General features: G+C 41.8%; 1 protein-coding gene across 6 annotated transcripts; it reads right to left on the reverse strand.

Annotated features, from left to right (window-relative positions):
• Positions 1–13,139, reverse strand: LOC123743827 (28S ribosomal protein S33, mitochondrial). Of its 6 annotated transcripts, none has more exons than XM_045722504.1 (3): positions 13,048–13,139; positions 2,616–2,818; positions 1–994 (listed from the first exon to the last, which is right to left on the reverse strand). In XM_045722504.1, the coding sequence occupies exons 2-3, from the start codon at positions 2,810–2,812 to the stop codon at positions 889–891; spliced, it is 303 nt and encodes a 100-aa protein (XP_045578460.1). In that variant the 5' UTR covers positions 2,813–2,818; positions 13,048–13,139; the 3' UTR covers positions 1–888. The 6 variants fall into 6 exon arrangements, with proteins under 6 accessions (XP_045578460.1, XP_045578459.1, XP_045578457.1 ...); XM_045722503.1 differs by having other exon boundaries at positions 12,881–13,096; XM_045722501.1 differs by having other exon boundaries at positions 134–994; positions 2,598–2,818; positions 13,048–13,130.
• Between the last annotated feature and the right edge of the window lie 6,601 nt (positions 13,140–19,740).

Here is a 19,740-nt window from a genome sequence, read left to right on the forward strand (position 1 = left end):
TCAGGTCAGAACAGGTTTTAATGGGTTTCCTGTAGTTACACTAATTCACTATTAACAACATTGTATAACACAGTACTTACATGGCAATTAACCAGTCACAAAATGGAGAGAGTCCTCCTACACATCTCAGCAGATTTGTTGACAGTATTGTATTCATGACACCTGGTGTTACTCAGAACAGATGTAAAATCAGCAGCTTTGTCTCAGCCAATAGGAACATACTAGCATCACAATGACATGTACTGATGCCCTCCAGGTCTCCTTCACCTATTCACTGTACAGATGGTATGAGAACGGAAAGCTGCTAACAACGCGGATACAATTGAAACCTAAATGAAACATCTTGTAAAGCAATGAACAGAAATGTTTTATGTACCAAACACACAGCGATCAAAGACTGGTCACTTGTCAGACAGGATGTTCTGTGATGGGATATGAAAGGATCCTCTCAACACATCATCATCATCATCATCAGCTGTTACAAGGGCCCATTTAATATGAACATCCTGAGTGGGGTCACATGTTACCGATGTGAACACAGTTAGGGAGGCCATTCCTCTGGTGTCCCAAAGCAAACGAGGCCTGTTGTGATTCCCCCATAGGTTCTATATGACAGGGCAAGGCTGGGTTTACCCATAGGTCCTATATGACAGGGAAAGGCTGGGTTTAGCCATAGGTCCTATATGACAGGGAAAGGCTGGGTTTAACCATAGGTTCTATATGACAGGGAAAGGCTGGGTTTAGCCATAGGTCCTATATGACAGGGAAAGGCTGGGTTTACCCATAGGTTCTATATGACAGGGAAAGGCTGGGTTTACCCATAGGTTCTATATGACAGGGAAAGGCTGGGTTTACCCATAGGTCCTATATGACAGGGAAAGGAAGTGCTTATTTCTTCTTGGTGGCTCTCTTTCCTTCGCCCTTCTTGGGTTTCCCCTTGCCTCGTAGTTTCCTCAACCGCCGCATCTCCTCCTTGAAGTCCTCGTGCTCATCTCTGGTGGGGAAACAGGGAGGAAATGGTGTTACTGAGGTAAGCAGCATTAGTACTAAACTAAAAGGACGTGTTCAGAAGAACAGAGACAAACAGGGTCTAGAAAACTGTCTGGTTAGAACACAGAGACAAACAGGGTCTAGAAAACTGTCTGGTTAGAACACAGAGACAAACAGGGTCTAGAAAACTGTCTGGTTAGAACACAGAGACAAACAGGGTCTAGAAAACTGTCTGGTTGGAACACAAACAGGGTCTAGAAGACTGTCTGGTTAGAACACAGAGACAAACAGGGTCTAGAAAACTGTCTGGTTAGAACACAGAGACAAACAGGGTCTAGAAAACTGTCTGGTTAGAACACAGAGACAAACAGGGTCTAGAAAACTGTCTGGTTAGAACACAGAGACAAACAGGGTCTAGAAAACTGTCTGGTTAGAGCACAGAGACAAACAGGGTCTAGAAAACTGTCTGGTTAGAACACAGAGACAAACAGGGTCTAGAAAACTGTCTGGTTAGAACACAGAGACAAACAGGGTCTAGAAAACTGTCTGGTTAGAACACAGAGACAAACAGGGTCTAGAAAACTGTCTGGTTAGAACACAGAGACAAACAGGGTCTAGAAAACTGTCTGGTTAGAACACAGAGACAAACAGGGTCTAGAAAACTGTCTGGTTGGAGCACAGAGACAAACAGGGTCTAGAAAACTGTCTGGTTAGAACACAGAGACAAACAGGGTCTAGAAAACTGTCTGGTTAGAACACAGAGACAAACAGGTTCTAGAAAACTGTCTGGTTAGAACACAGAGACAAACAGGGTCTAGAAAACTGTCTGGTTAGAACACAGAGACAAACAGGGTCTAGAAAACTGTCTGGTTAGAGCACAGAGACAAACAGGGTCTAGAAAACTGTCTGGTTAGAACACAGAGACAAACAGGGGTCTAGAAAACTGTCTGGTTAGAGCACAGAGACAAACAGGTTCTAGAAAACTGTCTGGTTAGAGCACAGAGACAAACAGGTTCTAGAAAACTGTCTGGTTAGAACACAGAGACAAACAGGGTCTACAAAACTGTCTGGTTAGAACACAGAGACAAACAGGGTCTAGAAAACTGTCTGGTTAGAACACAGAGACAAACAGGGTCTAGAAAACTGTCTGGTTAGAACACAGAGACAAACAGGGTCTAGAAAACTGTCTGGTTAGAACACAGAGACAAACAGGGTCTAGAAAACTGTCTGGTTAGAGCACAGAGACAAACAGGTTCTAGAAAACTGTCTGGTTAGAACACAGAGACAAACAGGTTCTAGAAAACTGTCTGGTTAGAGCACAGAGACAAACAGGTTCTAGAAAACTGTCTGGTTAGAACACAGAGACAAACAGGGTCTAGAAAACTGTCTGGTTAGAACACAGAGACAAACAGGGTCTAGAAGACTGTAATTTCACTGTCCGTGGTTAGCCAGAAGGACCTTCTAAAGCCTCTAGAAGTGGTTCTGGCTAGAGTAGGGCTGTATACATTATTACACAATGCCAAACACAGACATGCCAAAAGAACCCAGATCCCTTTCCCATGAATAGGCCTATGGATCTATTCAGCCCATCGTCACGTCATGTCTACCTGAAGAGTCCCATGTACCGTAGCTTCTGTGTAAGGGCATAGTAGATCTTGTGTTGAGGGTACCAGTCGTACACCTCCTTTTTCTGGGCCATGGGCGGCTCCTTGAACAGCTGGACCACCTTCATGGACTTGTTGTCCGTCGGACGCGCCACATCCCCAAAGATACGTGCGCTGAGACGTGCCATACGCACAGCGTAGTTGGACAGGCTGGCCATAGCTAGCTGAAATACAAGAGGAAAGAGAAGCAGCAAATATTAGTTACAAATATGTCCTCAAAAAATAAACAACTTCTATAGACGGGTTAGCTGACAACGTCACAAAACATGATCGCTTCAAATGGGGCAGAAATCTGTGTTGTGATTCTGGTTGGCCAGATAGCTAGCAACAACGACAGGAAGCTGGCATGTAGGGAATCGTAGGTGGCTCGTTTCAGCTAGTTTCATCTTCTTCTCGATGCCACGTCTTGTTTTGAGGTGTTCTGACTGATGTCTGACCTACGCTAATATGGCTAAAATTCACCCGCTACCTTGCCAACAACTGTAACGATGTATTTGACACAACAAGTGCAGATGTATATATTTTCAATAAACATCAGAGACGAAATATAGTTTACATGTTGTCAACACTAACCTGAACAAGAATCTGGGCTTACAGGAGACGTTGAATACAGTCATTCTCTGTTAAGCCCAAGAAGCAGCCATTTAACAGCTTGTCGAACTTAACGTCGAAATAAGCATCAAATCCACCTTTTCTGCACCTCCAATAAAATCCCCTTTTTACTGCCACGCGCAGATTGGCTGATCCAGCAGATGGAAAGGTCATTGATTATATCCAGAGAGGAACAAACACAGAGCAAGAGGTTTCACTCTTGACAAAATCTATCAAAAAAGAAAAAGCCCAATAAGTTTCTACGAGCTTATTTTGGCCCTAAGCTTGTCGACCTTTGTGACAACGATTCCTAATGGTAGAGCAGAGGCATGAGCATCTCCTAATTAAAGAAGATCTCCGTTTTATCACCTACAACAGTATAGGAACATAAAATCTAAATTGGTTGTATAAACCTGCTCTACCCAGAACGTAAAAATATTCCACCTGCCCTACCCAGAACGTAAAAAATATTCCACCTGCCCTTCCCAGAACGTAAAAATATTCCACCTGCTCTACCCAGAACGTAAAAATATTCCACCTGCTCTACCCAGAACGTAATAATATTCCACCTGCTCTACCCAGAACGTAATAATATTCCACCTGCTCTACCCAGAACGTAATAATATTCCACCTGCTCTACCCAGAACGTAATAATATTCCACCTGCTCTACCCAGAACGTAATAATATTCCACCTGCCCTACCCAGAACGTAATAATATTCCACCTGCTCTACCCAGAACGTAATAATATTCCACCTGCCCTACCCAGAACGTAATAATATTCCACCTGCTCTACCCAGAACGTAATAATATTCCACCTGCCCTACCCAGAACGTAATAATATTCCACCTGCCCTACCCAGAACGTAATAATATTCCACCTGCTCTACCCAGAACGTAATAATATTCCACCTGCCCTACCCAGAACGTAATAATATTCCACCTGCCCTACCCAGAACGTAATAATATTCCACCTGCCCTACCCAGAACGTAATAATATTCCACGTGCTCTACCCAGAACGTAATAATATTCCACCTGCTCTACCCAGAACGTAATATAGATTCTTTCCAGACAAGGCATTTTTTCAGTTGCTTGCATCTTTTATTCAGACCTTATTTGGAAGTACATAAAGGTCGTGACGGCAGTAATGATGTTAGTTGCTCAGAGAAACTCCATTCTTTGGAAGCTAATTCCCATATATATTTTGACATTATTAAGCTTGAAAAGCTGGTGAATGGCTGTTTCCTGGGTTTAAAGTGGAACTGACTGCATTTTAGCAACATGAAATCTTATTAAAATCTGTTCATATACAACCCATGAATATCTGACAAGCGAGCGCTTGGTCATATGGCCATTTTCACATTTTCATGAATGTTTGGGCATTTGTGAAAATTCCATAGCAATATAGAGTGGGAAAGTGGCCTTGCGTTTGGACAATTTAATAGACACTGCAGTAAATAAACCATCTTTCTTGTCCAGGACCAGAGTCTATGCAGACTGGTGCACCATAGCCAATCAGAACTACAGTAGGACTATATACAAACAAGCCATTTGCACATAGGCCTGTCATCATTCACTATGAACTGGACTGTGTGTTTACAGGCAGTAGGGCCTGCCATCATTCACTTTGAACTGGTCTGTGTGTTTACAGGAAGTAGGGCCTGTCATCATTCACTATGAACTGGATTGTGTGTTTACAGGAAGTAGCAACAGAGCGACTTTAGATCAATAGAACACATTCCCCAAAAGCCACAAAATACACCTGAATGGATTTCTGCAAATACCAGGGAGTCCTCTTACATTTTGGGAACTTCACAGTCCTGTTGATCAAACAATCATGACAAGGTAGGCCATCTTTTCACTATATACACACACATCAACAAGATCAACATCTAATGCTAGTCAACAAAGCAAGATTAGCGTAAAACCCTCTCAAAGTTTTTTTAGCTAGTTTGCCATCAAAATTGCACTGTTAGGGCCTCCTGAGTGGTCTAAGGCTAGATGTGCCACTAGAGATTCTGGGTTCGAGTCCAGGCTCTGTCGCAGACGGCCGCGACCGGGACACCCATGGGGCGCGTACAATTGGCCGGGTTAGGGGAGGGTTTGGCCGGCAGGGGATGTTCTTGTCCCATCGCGCCTAGCAACTCCTGTGGCGGTGCGGGCGTAGTGCACGCTGACACAGTCACCAGGTGTACGGTGTTTCCTCCGTCACTTTGGTGCGGCTAGCTTCCGGGTTAAGCGGGCATTGTGCGCCATGGCTCTCGACCTTCGACTCTCCCGAGTCTGTACGGGAGTTGCAGCGATGGGACAAGACTGTAACTACCAATTGGATACCACGAAATCGGGAGAAAAATAAATAAATACTAAAAACAATTTGCACTGATAAGCAATAGAGAATTGTAGCCCTCCTCGCCTTTCTGCAGCTTGCCTTCCAACAGTGCATGCTTGTCCCAACCAAACACCCAAGCTAAAGTTGGCTTGCTAGCTACTTCCAGACACATAATGAGAGAACACCTCACTCTGATCATTTGACTCCCCCTAGCAGACCTGGTTAGGTTGTTTACATGTTATGCAGCATTTTTTTTACTAACTTCCTTTCTTTGCCTACATTTACTGACACCAGTCATATTCAGCAGGTGTTGCACGTTGGTATCATCAGTTATTCAGCGCTCTGGCACGCTCAGACGAGAGTGCTCTGAAATCGAAGTAGATAATCAGAGTGAATTTGTAAAACGCAAGAGATATGCTAACTGGATAACAGTCGTTCAATTTCAGAATAGCGAAGCGATTAACATGTCTTGCTAGCTAACCAAATGACACCTGCATCCATATCTCTGTAGCCACCGGAAAATTCAGTCACTCACCCACTCCTCCGATGACATCCTCCTAGCAGCTAGCTATCTAGCTAAGTTCAGTCTCTGTGTTTTAGCTTGCTACATAGATTCGCTAGCCTATCAGCCACATTTTAACTGACTTGTGATCATGGGCCTTGGCCTTACTAGTTTGAATCAAATTTTATTGGTCACATACACATGGTTAGCAGATGTTAATGCGAGTGTAGCAAAATGCATGTTCTTCTAGCTCCAACAGTGCAGTAATATCTAACAATTCCCCAACAACTACCTAATACACACAAATCTAAAGGTTTGGAGCGAGCAGTCGACCACGTCGCTCCACAGGTAATATTCCACTTCGCTACATTACAACGGCTTGATTTGTTTGATCTGAGCAATTCTTCTTAGCTAGCTACATAGCCGTCTTTGTATCAAAGATAATTGTGTAGTTTAGAGTAACTGAGTAATTATCGAGGCTAGCTATCTTCGTCCTCCTAACGTAGTCAACACTGCTAGCTGCTAGCTAGCTAGTCATCACTGTTAGCTAGCCAACTTCTACCGACTAGCAGCACCGCAGAAACTATTACATTACAACGCAACGACTTGATTAGTGTGGTGTTAGTGTTAGTTAGCCAGCTACATAGTTGTCTGTGCTGTCTCTGTATCTAAGATAATTGTGTAGTTTGAGTTTGAGTATTATCGAGGTGTAAGCTAGCCAGCCGCGACGCGGCGCCAGACTTACTCAACACACCTAGTCATCATTAACCCACTGCCAGATAGCCATCCGTTACCGACTAGCAGCGCTGTAGTTACTAATACTTCACAACGGAACGATTTGACTAGTGCAGTGTTACCTAGCTAGCTACCTAGTTGTCTTTGTCATAGCTTGATAATTGTTAATTGATAATTGTTAGCTAGCCAGCCATCGAGGTTAGCTAGCCAGCTATTTCCGTCCCCCGCGACGCCATTTTTCCTAACCTAGCCAACTATTACCGACGAGCAGCATTGTTGAAACTAAATACACTACAAGGAACGTCTTGATTAGTGTTATGTTAGCTAGCTAGCTACAAAGTTGCTTTGTATCATGACAAGGTGTAGTACTGAAACTACCGAGGTTACCTAGCCAGCTACACGTTCAAAGTCAACAACGCAGCCACTGCTAGCTAGCCTACTCCACCAGCCAGCAGTACTGTATCATTTTAGTCAATAACATTTTTGCAACGTAAGCTTAACTTCCTGAACATTCGAGACGTGTAGTCCACTTGTCACTCCAATCTCATTTGCATTAGCGTAGCCTCTTCTGTAGCTTGTCTACTATGTGTCTGCCTATCCCTGTTCTCTCTCCTCTGCACAGGCCATACAAACGCTCCACACCGCGTGGCCGCTGCCGCTCTAACCTGGTGGTCCCAGCGACCACGACCCACGTGGAGTTCCAGGTCTCCGGCAGCCTCTGGAACTGCCGGTCTGCGGCCAACAAGGCTGAGTTCATCTCAGCCTATGCTACCCTCCAGTCCCTAGACTTCCTGGCGCTGACGGAAACATGGATCACCACAGATAACACTGCTACTCCTACTGCTCTCCCTCGTCTGACTACGTGTTCTCGCATACCCCTAGAGCATCGAGCCAGCGGGGTGGTGGCACTGGAATCCTCATCTCTCCCAAGTGGACATTCTCTCTTTCTCCCCTGACCCATCTGTCTATCTCCTCATTTGAATTCCATGCTGTCACAGTTACCAGCCCTTTCAAGCTTAACATCCTTATCATTTACCGCCTCCAGGTTCCCTTGGAGAGTTCATCAATAAGCTTGACGCCTTGATAAGTTCCTTTCCTGAGGATGGCTCACCTCTCACAGTTCTGGGTGACTTTAACCTCCCCATGTCTACCTTCGACTCATTCCTCTCTGCCTCCTTCTTTCCACTCCTCTCCTCTTTCGACCTCACCCTCTCACCTTCCCCCCTACTCACAAGGCAGGCAATACGCTTGACCTCATCTTTACTAGATGCTGTTCTTCCACTAATCTCATTGCAACTCCTCCAAGTCTCCGACCACTACCTTGTATCCTTTTCCCTCTTGCTCTCATCCAACACTTCTCACTCTCCCCCCTACTCGGATGGTATTGCGCCGTCCCAACCTTCGCTCTCTCTCTCCCGCTACTCTCTCCTCTTCCATCCTATCATCTCTTCCCTCTGCTCAAACCTTCTCCAACCTATCTCCTGATTCTGCCTCCTCAACCCTCCTCTCCTCCCTCTCTGCATCCTTTGATTTCCTCTGTCCCCCTATCCTCCAGGCCGGCTCGGTCCTCCCCTCCTGCTCCGTGGCTCGACGACTCACTGCGAGCTCACAGAACAGGGCTCCGGGCAGCCGAGCGGAAATGGAGGAAAACTCGCCTCCCCTGCGGACCTGGCATCCTTTCACTCCCTCCTCTCTACATTTTCCTCTTCTGTCTCTGCTGCTAAAGCCACTTTCTACCACTCTAAACTCCAAGCATCTGCCTCTAACCCTAGGGAAGCTCTTTGCTACCTTCTCCTCCCTCCTGAATCCTCCTCCCCTCCCCCCTCCTCCCTCTCTGCGGATGACTTCGTCAACCATTTTGAAAAGAAGGTTGACGACATCCGATCCTCGCTTGCTAAGTCAAACGACACTGCTGGTCCTGCTCACACTGCCCTACCCTGTGCTTTGACCTCTTTCTCCCCTCTCTCTCCAGATGAAATCTCGCGTCTTGTGACGGCCGGCCGCCCAACAACCTGCCCACTTGACCCTATCCCCTCCTCTCTTCTCCAGACCATTTCCGGAGACCTTCTCCCTACCTCACCTCGCTCATCAACGCATCCTTGACCGCTGGCTACGTCCCTTCCGTCTTCAAGAGAAGCGAGAGTTGCACCCCTTCTGAAAAAACCTACACTCGATCCCTCCGATGTCAACAACTACAGGCCAGTATCCCTTCTTTCCTTTCTCTCCAAAACTCTTGAACGCGCCGTGCTTGGCCAGCTCTCTTGCTATCTCTCTCAGAATGACCTTCTTGATCCTAATCAGTCAGGTTTCAAGACTGGGCATTCAACTGAGACTGCTCTTCTCTGTGTCACGGAGGCTCTCCGCACTGCTAAAGCTAACTCTCTCTCCTCTGCTCTCATCCTTCTAGACCTATCTGCTGCCTTTGATACCGTGAACCATCAGATCCTCCTCTCCACCCTCTCCGAGCTGGGCATCTCCGGCACCGCGCACGCTTGGATTGCGTCCTACCTGACAGGTCGCTCCCTACCAGGTGGCGTGGCGAGAATCTGTCTCCGCACCACGTGCTCTCACCACTGGTGTCCCCCAGGGCTCTGTTCTTGGCCCACTCCTATTCTCGCTATACACCAAGTCACTTGGCTTTGTCATATCCTCACATGGTCTCTCATATCATTGCTACGCAGATGACACAATTAATCTTCTCCCTTCCCCCTTCTGACAACCAGGTGGCGAATCGCATCTCTGCATGTCTGGCAGACATATCAGTGTGGATGACGGATCACCACCTCAAGCTGAACTTCTCGGCAAGACGGAGCTGCTCTTCCTCCCGGGGAAGGACTGCCCGTTCCATGATCTCGCCATCACGGTTGACAACTCCCTTGTGTCCTCCTCCCAGAGTGCTAAGAGCCTTGGCGTGACCCTGGACAACACCCTGTCGTTTCTCCACCAACATCAAGGCGGTGACCCGATCCTGTAGGTTCATGCTCTACAACATTCGCAGAGTACGACCCTGCCTCACACAGGAAGCGGCGCAGGTCCTAATCCAGGCACTTGTCATCTCCCCGTCTGGATTACTGCAACTCGCTGTTGGCTGGGCTCCCCTGCCTGTGCCATTAAACCCCTACAACTCATCCAGAACTGCCGCAGCCCGTCTGGTGTTCAACCTTCCCAAGTTCTCTCACGTCACCCCGCTCCTCCGCTCTCTCCACTGGCTTCCAGTCGAAGCTCGCATCCGCTACAAGACCATGGTGCTTGCCTACGGAGCTGTGAGGGGAACGGCACCTCCGTACCTTCAGGCTCTGATCAGGCCCTACACCCAAACAAGGGCACTGCGTTCATCCACCCCCGGCCTGCTCGCCCCCACCTCTGAGGAAGCACAGTTCCCGCTCAGCCCAGTCAAAACTGTTCGCTGCTCTGGCACCCCAATGGTGGAACAAGCTCCCTCACGACGCCAGGACAGCGGAGTCAATCACCACCTTCCGGAGACACCTGAAACCCCACCTCTTCAAGGAATACCTGGGATAGGATAAAGTAATCCTTCTAACCCCCCCTTAAAAGATTTAGATGCACTATTGTAAAAGTGGTTGTTCCACTGGATATTATAGGTGAATGCACCAATTTGTAAGTCGCTCTGGATAAGAGCGTCTGCTAAATGAACTAAAATGTAAAATGTAATATGTACATGATCTACTGCATCCATGTACATGAATATGTACATGGATGAGCGATGGCTGAGCAGCATCGGCAAGGTGCAGTAGATGGTATAAAATACAGTATATACATGTGATATGAGTAATGTGAGATATGTAAACATTATTAAAGTGGCATTGTATAAAGTAACTAGTGATCCATTTATTAAAGTGTCCAGTGATTGGGTCTCAGTGTAGGCAGAAGCCTCTCTGAGTTAGTGATTGCTGTTTAGCAGTCTGATGGCCTTGAGATTGAAAAACTGCTTCTATCTCTCGGTGATCATATTGACATTCCCAGCCGTAGTTACATTTGTCCGTTTTTGTCCAAAAAATATCGAGCCATTGAAACAGAAACAGTGCATTCTGAATGGTACCAGGTCCGCTGTGATTTACAACATGATAGCAATATTTTCTGGACCACCAAGACATGTATTGGTTTATTATATAAATCATGTATTGAACTGCATCTATCTATTCTGACAACAGTGCCTTGGTGTACGGCATGGAATGTTAAGTCAAATATAACCTATTTATAAAACCTCTTATGAAGTTGGTTTCGTAGCATAAAAGTGTGGAATTTGATATTTTTTACTGATATTATGATTATCTGTTTTCAGTGGCGTAAAGTACTTAAGTAGTACTTTTAAGTATTTTTACTTAAGTAGTTTTTTGGGGGTATCTGTACTTTACTATTTAAATTTGTCAACTTTTACTTTACTACATTCCTAAAGAAAATCATGTACTTTCTACTCGGTACATTTTCCCTGACAACCAAAAGTACTGGTTGCATTTTGAATGCATAGCAGGACAGGAAAATTATCTAATTCATGCACTTAAAGAGAAAATCCTTGTCATCCCTACTGCATCTGATCAGGCAGACTCACTAAACACAAAGGCTTTGTTTGTATATTATGTCTGAGTGTTGGGGTGTGCCCTGGCTATCAGTCAATAAAAATAAAAATACAAATTGAATTGTGCCGTCTGGTTTGCTTAATATAAGGAATTTGAAATGAGTTATACTTTAACTTTTGATACTTAAGTATATTTAAATCCAAAACCCTTTTTTACTTTTACTCAAGTAGGATTTTACTTGGTGACTTTCACTTGAGTCATTTTCTATAAAAGGAATCTTTACTTTTACTCAAGTATAACAATTGGGTACTTTTTTCCACCACTGTGTGTTTCATATCTGCAAAGTAGTTCCTCTTTAAATAGTCCAAGTGCCACCCACCAAAAATGTGTTGGACCTTCCGTCTGACTACGCAATCCACTGTTTCATCAGCCCAGCCAGGCAATTTATAAACTTGATCTCCACTATAAAAAGCATCTAGACATTATCTCACATTTCTTTTAGATTAACAATTAGTTTTAAACAGCAGAGATTTGTATAAACCTTGCTGTCTCTCCGACATTTGCTAAATTGATTCAATATTCAAATTCCACCTCCAGCTGTCCCATATCATAGTAATGAACAAGTAGAAGTCGCGACCAGACAGACAGCGTTTCTCAGCCAGTTGAAATCATGAATCAGCTGGCATCATTTTTATGGATATATAAAAATACATTTAAAATGAAATAAAAAGAAGGTCCAACTAAAGGAATTGCAGCAGTCTTTCTGGCTCCAGTGTTTGAAGTGATTGTAGTTGTGTTGTCTGCTAGCTGCTCTGAACAACAGGGGTCCTGACCAGAGAGAACATTTTCTATGCCAGGAGAAACCTCACCTCATTAGCTCATTGTTATGGACGTATCCAAATAAAATGTCACTAGAAAACTGATTAAACAAATGCCAAATGTAGCTAGTGTTATTGTTTTTGACCTGACTAAGTTAGCCGTAGTTGGCTAGCTAGCAAAACAAGAGAGAAGAACGGTTATGTCGGGTCTAACACCCGTACCAATATCCTCCAAAAACACCAGCTTCTCGGGCATTTTTTCATTTAAATAAACACTGTATGGTTCAAAACTTGTAAAAGTGGCAATTTTTTTTTTTTATAAAAGTTACTTAAAGTTAGCATTGAAATCCCAGCGCATATTGGGTTATTTCCCTAACAACATCCTGGCGTTGCCGTTTTACCTTAGTTACTATTAATTTCACAGAACTATTTGTGAGTTCGGTATATATATAAATAAATAAAAACTGAAAACACATGTTACCGGTCTTTTTTTGGGCCTTGGATTAAAATAATAATCGCCATATTGAACGTCTTGTGTAAAACCCAGTATTTCCCCCCATAGTAGCTAAACAACCAACCCGTTAATGAAACAGCTTCATGGTTTTAAAACCAATGGAAAAATCATAGCCAACAAACACATCATAAAGTTGATGATCAGTGTGAAAACATGCACCAGACAGAGGAAAGCACATACTGAATAACAAAATGGCTCACTGTGTCCACAGCCAAATACAGACCTGGAATCACCGCGACGTGTGGACTGGCTTTGTTATATCCAATGTTGATATGTTACCATGTTCTACACGATAATGCTATACCTTGCTACTCAGTATGTGTGTCACTAGTAGTTATTATTGTATTTCGTTAAATATGTCGCTAACCTTCAAGCATGCCACCACTGCTATTCTTCTCGATGAGGTTTAACGGCGGGTTGGCATCCAATACATGTTGCATTACCGCCACCTACTAGACTGGAGTATAACTCCCTTATACTTGGCTTGAAAATGTCAAATAAATACATTAATACCCCTACACTCACTAAAAACCCACCACCTTAATCCACTATTTAAATCTATCTAGTTCTACTTCAGACCAACAGCCTGAAAGGACGGGACACCACCACTCAACACACCCTGTAACTCTTCTGAGGTAAAGTCTTGTACACTCAAATACCTCACTGCAGCTGCCACCACAACCTCAACATCCAGAGACTTACGTTCCATCCCTACAGTACAGTTGATAACCATTGCTATAAATGCTAAAAATCCAATCTTACTGAAGCATACTGTACCAGTCAAAAGTTTGGACACACCTACTCATTCAAGGGGTTTTCTTTATTTGTACTATTTTCTACATTGTAGAATAATAGTGAAGACGTCAAAACTATGAAATAACACATATGGAATCATCTAGTAACCAAAAGTGTTAAACAAATCAAAATATATTTTAGATTCTTCAAAGTAGCCACCTTATGCCTTGATGACAGCTTTGCACACTCTTGGCATTCTCTCAACCAGCTTAACCTGGAATGCTTTTCCAACAGTCTTGAAGGAGTTCCCACATATGCTGAGCACTTGTTGGCTGCTTTTCCTTCACTCTGCGGTCCAACTCATCCCAAACCATCTCAATTTGGTTGAGGTCGGTTGATTATGGAGGCCAGGTCATCTGATGCAACACTCCATCACTCTCCTTCTTGGTCAAATAGCCCTTACACAGCCTGGAGGTGTGTTGGGTCATTGTCCTGTTGAAAAACAAATGATAGTCCCACTAAACCCAAACCAGATGGGATGGCGTATCACTGCAGAATGCTATGCTAGCCATGCTGGTTAAGTGTGCCTTGAATTCAAAATAAATCACAGACTGCAAAGCATCCCAACACAATTACACTTCCTCCTCCATGCTTCACAGTGGGAACCACACATGCAGAGATCATCCAGTCACCTACTCTGGTCTCACAAAGACAAGGTGGTTGGAACTAAAAATCTCAAATTTGGACTCATCAGACCAAAGGACAGATGAGCATGTTTTGAAACTGATCATGAACGTTTATGATGTGTTGGCTATGCTCTTTTGCACACCAGTATTTCTACTTGCACATTATCATCTGCACATCTATCACTCCAGTGTTAATTTACTAAATTGTAATTACTTGCTACTATGGCCTATTTATTGCGTTACCTCCTCACGCCATTTGCACCCACTGTATATAGACTTTCTTTTTTTTCCTATTGTGTTATTGACTGTACGCTTGTTTATTCCATGTGTAACTCTGTGTTGTTGTTTGTGTCGCACTGCTTTGCTTTATCTTGGCCAGGTCGCAGTTGTAAATGAGAACTTGTTCTCAACTAGCCTACCTGGTTAAATAAAGTTTAAATAAAAATGTGATTGGTATTAAACCATGACCAATGAAGCTTTTTGATAATCGGGTTGGTTGTTTAGAAACTATGTGGCTAAGTTCAACATAGTGATTGTTATTTTAGTCCAAGGGCCACAAATACATCGGTAACGTATGTTTCTTTAGGTATTGCAAGGACGGACACCGAACGCACAAATCGTTCTGTGTGCAACAAAAGTAACCAAGGTAAAACGACAACGCCGGAACGTTGTTAAGGAAATAACCCAAGATGCACTATGATTTCCATGCCGCAAATCTCCGCTGTTGAAAACTAAATTGTAGTCCAAAAGAAATGTGAGATAATGTCTAGATGCTTTTTATAGTGGAGATCAAGTTTATAAATTGCCTGGCTGGGTTGATGAGACAGTGGATTGATTGTGCAGTCAGATCTTTATTTAGTATATATTTTTTTTAATAGATTTTTCATACATATTTTTTTATTATAACATTTCAAATTACAATACAAACGTAGGACATCAATACATGTATATTTTATCTGAAGAAACATAAAATGACATTAAAAGTAAGAAATTAAAAAAAACACACAAAAATGTACTTTCAAAAATTAAAGTTACTAAAATAAAATAAAGGCCAGGGGTTACAGTTGTACAAACATATGATAGAGTTGTAAGAATACAGTGGTTTTTTTTGTTATTGATGAATTCTAGAGATTTTATTAAATATTGGATTTCAACTAAAAAATGTATTGCATTTGGGGACAGATTTCAAATATTTGTTTTTGTGTATATTAAATTTACCAGAGAGAATGAGGAATGAATGACTAATTCAGTGGTTTTGTTTTCATTTGAATAATAACATTACATTTTTCATTGTAAATACCTGGGTCTTATTGATTAAATAAAAAATGTACATACTTAACTCGCTCCAAAATAACTTCACAGAGTCACACTCATAAAAAAAAATTGTAAAACAGTTTCCCCTTCTTTATCACAGAAAAGGCATATTTCTTGTAAGTCCATGAGTAGACAAGATATTGCAAGGGTATATTTTGTGCAAGATTTTAAAGTGAATTTCTTTTACTTTATTTGATTTGAACAAAAAAAATGTGTGCGGGAGCAACCAAGCTTTCTTCCATTAAATTTCAGTAATATATGCGTTCCAGAAGATTTTCCATCAAGGAGGGATCTTGTTGTTGGAGTGAAAAAGTATTATTACATTTTCTATCCAGCAGGGGGCAACCTTCTAACATAAATTGTGCATCTATCTTGACGTGTTTTCCAAAACACAAATCAGATTTAATTAATTGAGTAAATCCTGAAGGTATTGCTTTGCATATAGAATTTAAATAATTTATAATGTATTGGTAAGTTATATGTTTCTAAGACCTTCCTATAAGATAGTATATTCCCTTCTTTATCAAAAAAATCAAGCACAAATATAATATTTATTACAAACCACTTAAGAACAAAGACTTGGTTTTTTAACAACAATATCTTTGTTGTTCCACAGAAGTGCCTTGTGTGGTTGAAGAGTTGTAGACAACATAGTTTCCAGGATAGAAGAGCCAGTTCATGAAATTTGGACAGTTTGATGGTAATTCTGCTGGAGAATAATTGCACATCCACAAAAAATTGAAGACCTCCCCATTTCATAAAAATATGACAGGGAATGAAGAACCATATAGATTCAGAGCGAAGCATACAGCTTTTTATCCAGTTTACCTTTAAAAAAGGTATTGTTGATATCAATGAATTCTAGTACATCAAGCCCACCATAAGCTCTATGGTTTGATATTACAGACTTATTAAGTTTGCGTCGTTTATTTTTCCATATAAAGTCTAGGAAAGTTTTGTTGATATCCTTGCTGGTTTGATCAGATAGGGATAGAGCATGGTAGACAAACCGTGACAGACCATCTGCTTTGGACAGTAAAACCCTTCCAATAATAGAGAGAGAAATTGAGATGTTGACGGACAATATGATTTTTCGCCATGTGCACCCCTAAATATTTCACATTACCTTTCACTGGAATATTCTCAACAGATTGGTAATTTGAGTTATTATGGGACAATATTTCGCATTTATTTAAGTTAAATTCCAGACCAGAAGCAGAAGATAATGATTTGATAATATTAAGTCCAATAGGAACTTGATTCTTGTCTTTTAGAAGCAGAGCTGTATCGTCTCCTAATTGAGATATTTGTATTTATTTTCCAAAAATTGAAATACCTTGTAATTCAAGGGTTGTTTAAAATGCTAATAAATAGTAATTCTACAACTAAACGGAATAAGAAAGCTGAAAAAGGGCAACCCTGGCGTACACTACGGTGAATATTAAATATTTTAGATGTTCTATTATGATTCATCTTAACACAATTAATATCGTTATAAAAACAGATCGATCACAGAGAAAAGCTAGTACCGAAACCAAACGTGTGCAACGAATGTATTAGGGACTTGTGTTCTATTGTATAAAATGCTTTACAAAAGTTGAGGAATATTATAATACTGTCGGAGTCAACTGAATCAGCGCGAACAATCAAGTCTAAAACTAAACTAACGTTACAGCTGATGTGGCGACATTTCATGAAACCAATTTGGGTTTCATTAATAAGGTGGTTTTTGGCCCATTTTAAGTCTATTAGCTTATGCTAAAATTATCAATTTATTATCTGTATTTAATAATCTAATAGGTCTCCAATTAGAACAACACATTTTTGGTGAGTGTCCCTTGGACTGTTTAAAGTGGAACTGACAGCGTTTTAACTACTTTGCAGTCAAAAAGATCAAATTCTCAGTTTATGCTCAGAAACCAGGTTTTACAAATAGGTTATATTTGACTCAACATTCCATGACACACATGAAGGCATTGTTTTTGGTCGGCCAAAACATATTGCTATCACATTGTAAATTACAGCTGCCCTGGTACATTGTTCCTGCCTCCATTCGATATATACTGTTTCACTTTCAACGACTCAATATTTTGGACAGAATTTGACGAATGTAACTAAGGCTGGGAATGTCAATACAATCAAACTAGTAAGGCCAAGGCCAGTGGTCACAAGTCAGTTAAAATGTGGCTGATAGGCTAGCGTATCTATTTATGTAGCAAGCTAAAACACAGAGACTGAACTTAGCTAGCTGCTAGGAGGATGTCATCGGAGGAGTGGGTGAGTGACTGAATTTTCCGGTGGCTACAGAGATGGGGATGCAGGTGTCATTTGGTTTGCTAGCAAGACATGTTAATCGTTTAGCTATTCTGAAATTGAACGACTGTTATCCAGTTAGCATATCTCTTGCGTTTTGCAAATTCACTCTTGACTATTGTTAAGGCTGCATGTGTTCGAATCTGATATAGGAACAAAGAGTCAATTATATTTTATACTAATGTCAATATTTATTCATCAGTTAATAAATGGTAAATGCAAATTCCGTATATACGGGTTCACTGTAACATCACGCAGGATGAAAACAGAGAAGTCCCAACACCCCAACATCCCCTTGATTTATACTCTAACAGAGATAGTTCCTGTTTGCGAACAGGCCTATTAGAGTAGAGGCTCAGCATGGTTTAAACTTACTGGCCTATCGCTGGTGTTGGCGCTAAAGCTAGTCCAGCCCCTTAGCGCTGTAGCTCCGTGGTCATCTTTGCAGAAGCAGGGTCTCGGGTTGGCGCTCTCGTTGTTTGCACTGAAGTTTCCTGTTATGTTCTTTCTCAGTGTATTTCCATTGTTCTTTCACACTCTTTAAGCTGTTGCATTTAACACAGTTTAGATCGCACCCCACTTCCCTCGCATGCTCATATCTATGCATAGCACAAGTTCTTCAGTTTATTATACTCCATTATACTTAATAGCTTAAAAGTATAGCTTAAAGCTTAGCGCCCCATTATGAAGGGCCAAATCTCACAATATTTACTTCGATTTCAGAGCACTCTTGCCAGAGCCAAAATAACTGATGAATTCACCAATGCAACACCTGCTGAATAAGACTGGTGTCAGTAAATGTAGGCAATGAAAGTAAGTTAGTCACAAACATGCTAAATAACATGCAAACAGCCTAACAAGGGTGTTTGCATTCTGGGGTGAGTCAAAAGGTCAGAGTGAGGTGTTCTCTCATTTGTGTAGCTAGCTAGCCAACTTTTATTTTTTATTTAACCTTTATTTAACTAGGCAAGTCAGTTAAGAACAAATTCTTATTTACAAGGACGGCCTAGGAACAGTCTGTTAACCTCTATGGGCTACTCAACAGCCAGTTGAATCCTGTGGCGCGTTATTCAAATACCTTAAATATGATATTACTTCAATTTTTCAAAAATATGACTATTTTACACCATTTTAAAGATAAGACTCTCGTTAATCTAACCACACTGTCCGATTTCAAAAAGGCTTTACAACGAAAGCAAAACATAAGATTATGTCAGCAGAGTACCGAGCCAGAAATAATCAGACACCCATTTTTCAAGCTAGCATATAATGTCACAAAAACCAAAACCACAGCTAAATGCAGCACTAACCTTTGATCTTCATCAGATGACAAACCTAGGACATTATGTTATACAATACATGCATGTTTTGTTCAATCAAGTTCATATTTATATCAAAAACCAGCTTTTTACATTAGCATGTGACTAGCATGTGACTAGCATTCCCACCGAACACTGCCGGTGAATTTACTAAATTACTCACGATAAACGTTCACAAAAAGCATAACAATTATTTTAAGAATTATAGATACAGAACTCCTCTATGCACTCGATATGTCCGATTTTAAAATAGCTTTTCGGTGAAAGCACATTTTGCAATATTCTCAGTAGATAGCCCGGCATCACAGGGCTAGCTATTTAGACACCTAGCAGGTTTAGCACTCATCAAAGTCAGATTTACTATAAGAAAAATGTTATTACCTTTGTTGTCTTCGTCAGAATGCACTCCCAGGACTTCTACTTCAATAACAAATGTTGGTTTGGTTCAAAATAATCCATCGTTATATCCAAACAGCGGCGTTTTGTTCGTGCGTTCTAGACACTATCCTAAAGGGTAACTAAGGGTGACCAGCATTGCGCAATTCGTGACAAAAGAATTCTAAATATTACATTACCGTACTTCGAAGCATGTCAACCGCTGTTTAAAATCAATTTTTATGCCATTTTTCTCATAAAAAAGCGATAATATTCTGACCGGGAATCTGCGTTTAAATAAACAGACAAAAGAAAAGA

The sequence above is a fragment of the Salmo salar genome, chromosome ssa07 (genome assembly GCF_905237065.1).
Source record: "Salmo salar chromosome ssa07, Ssal_v3.1, whole genome shotgun sequence".
NCBI classification, from domain to species: domain Eukaryota; kingdom Metazoa; phylum Chordata; class Actinopteri; order Salmoniformes; family Salmonidae; genus Salmo; species Salmo salar.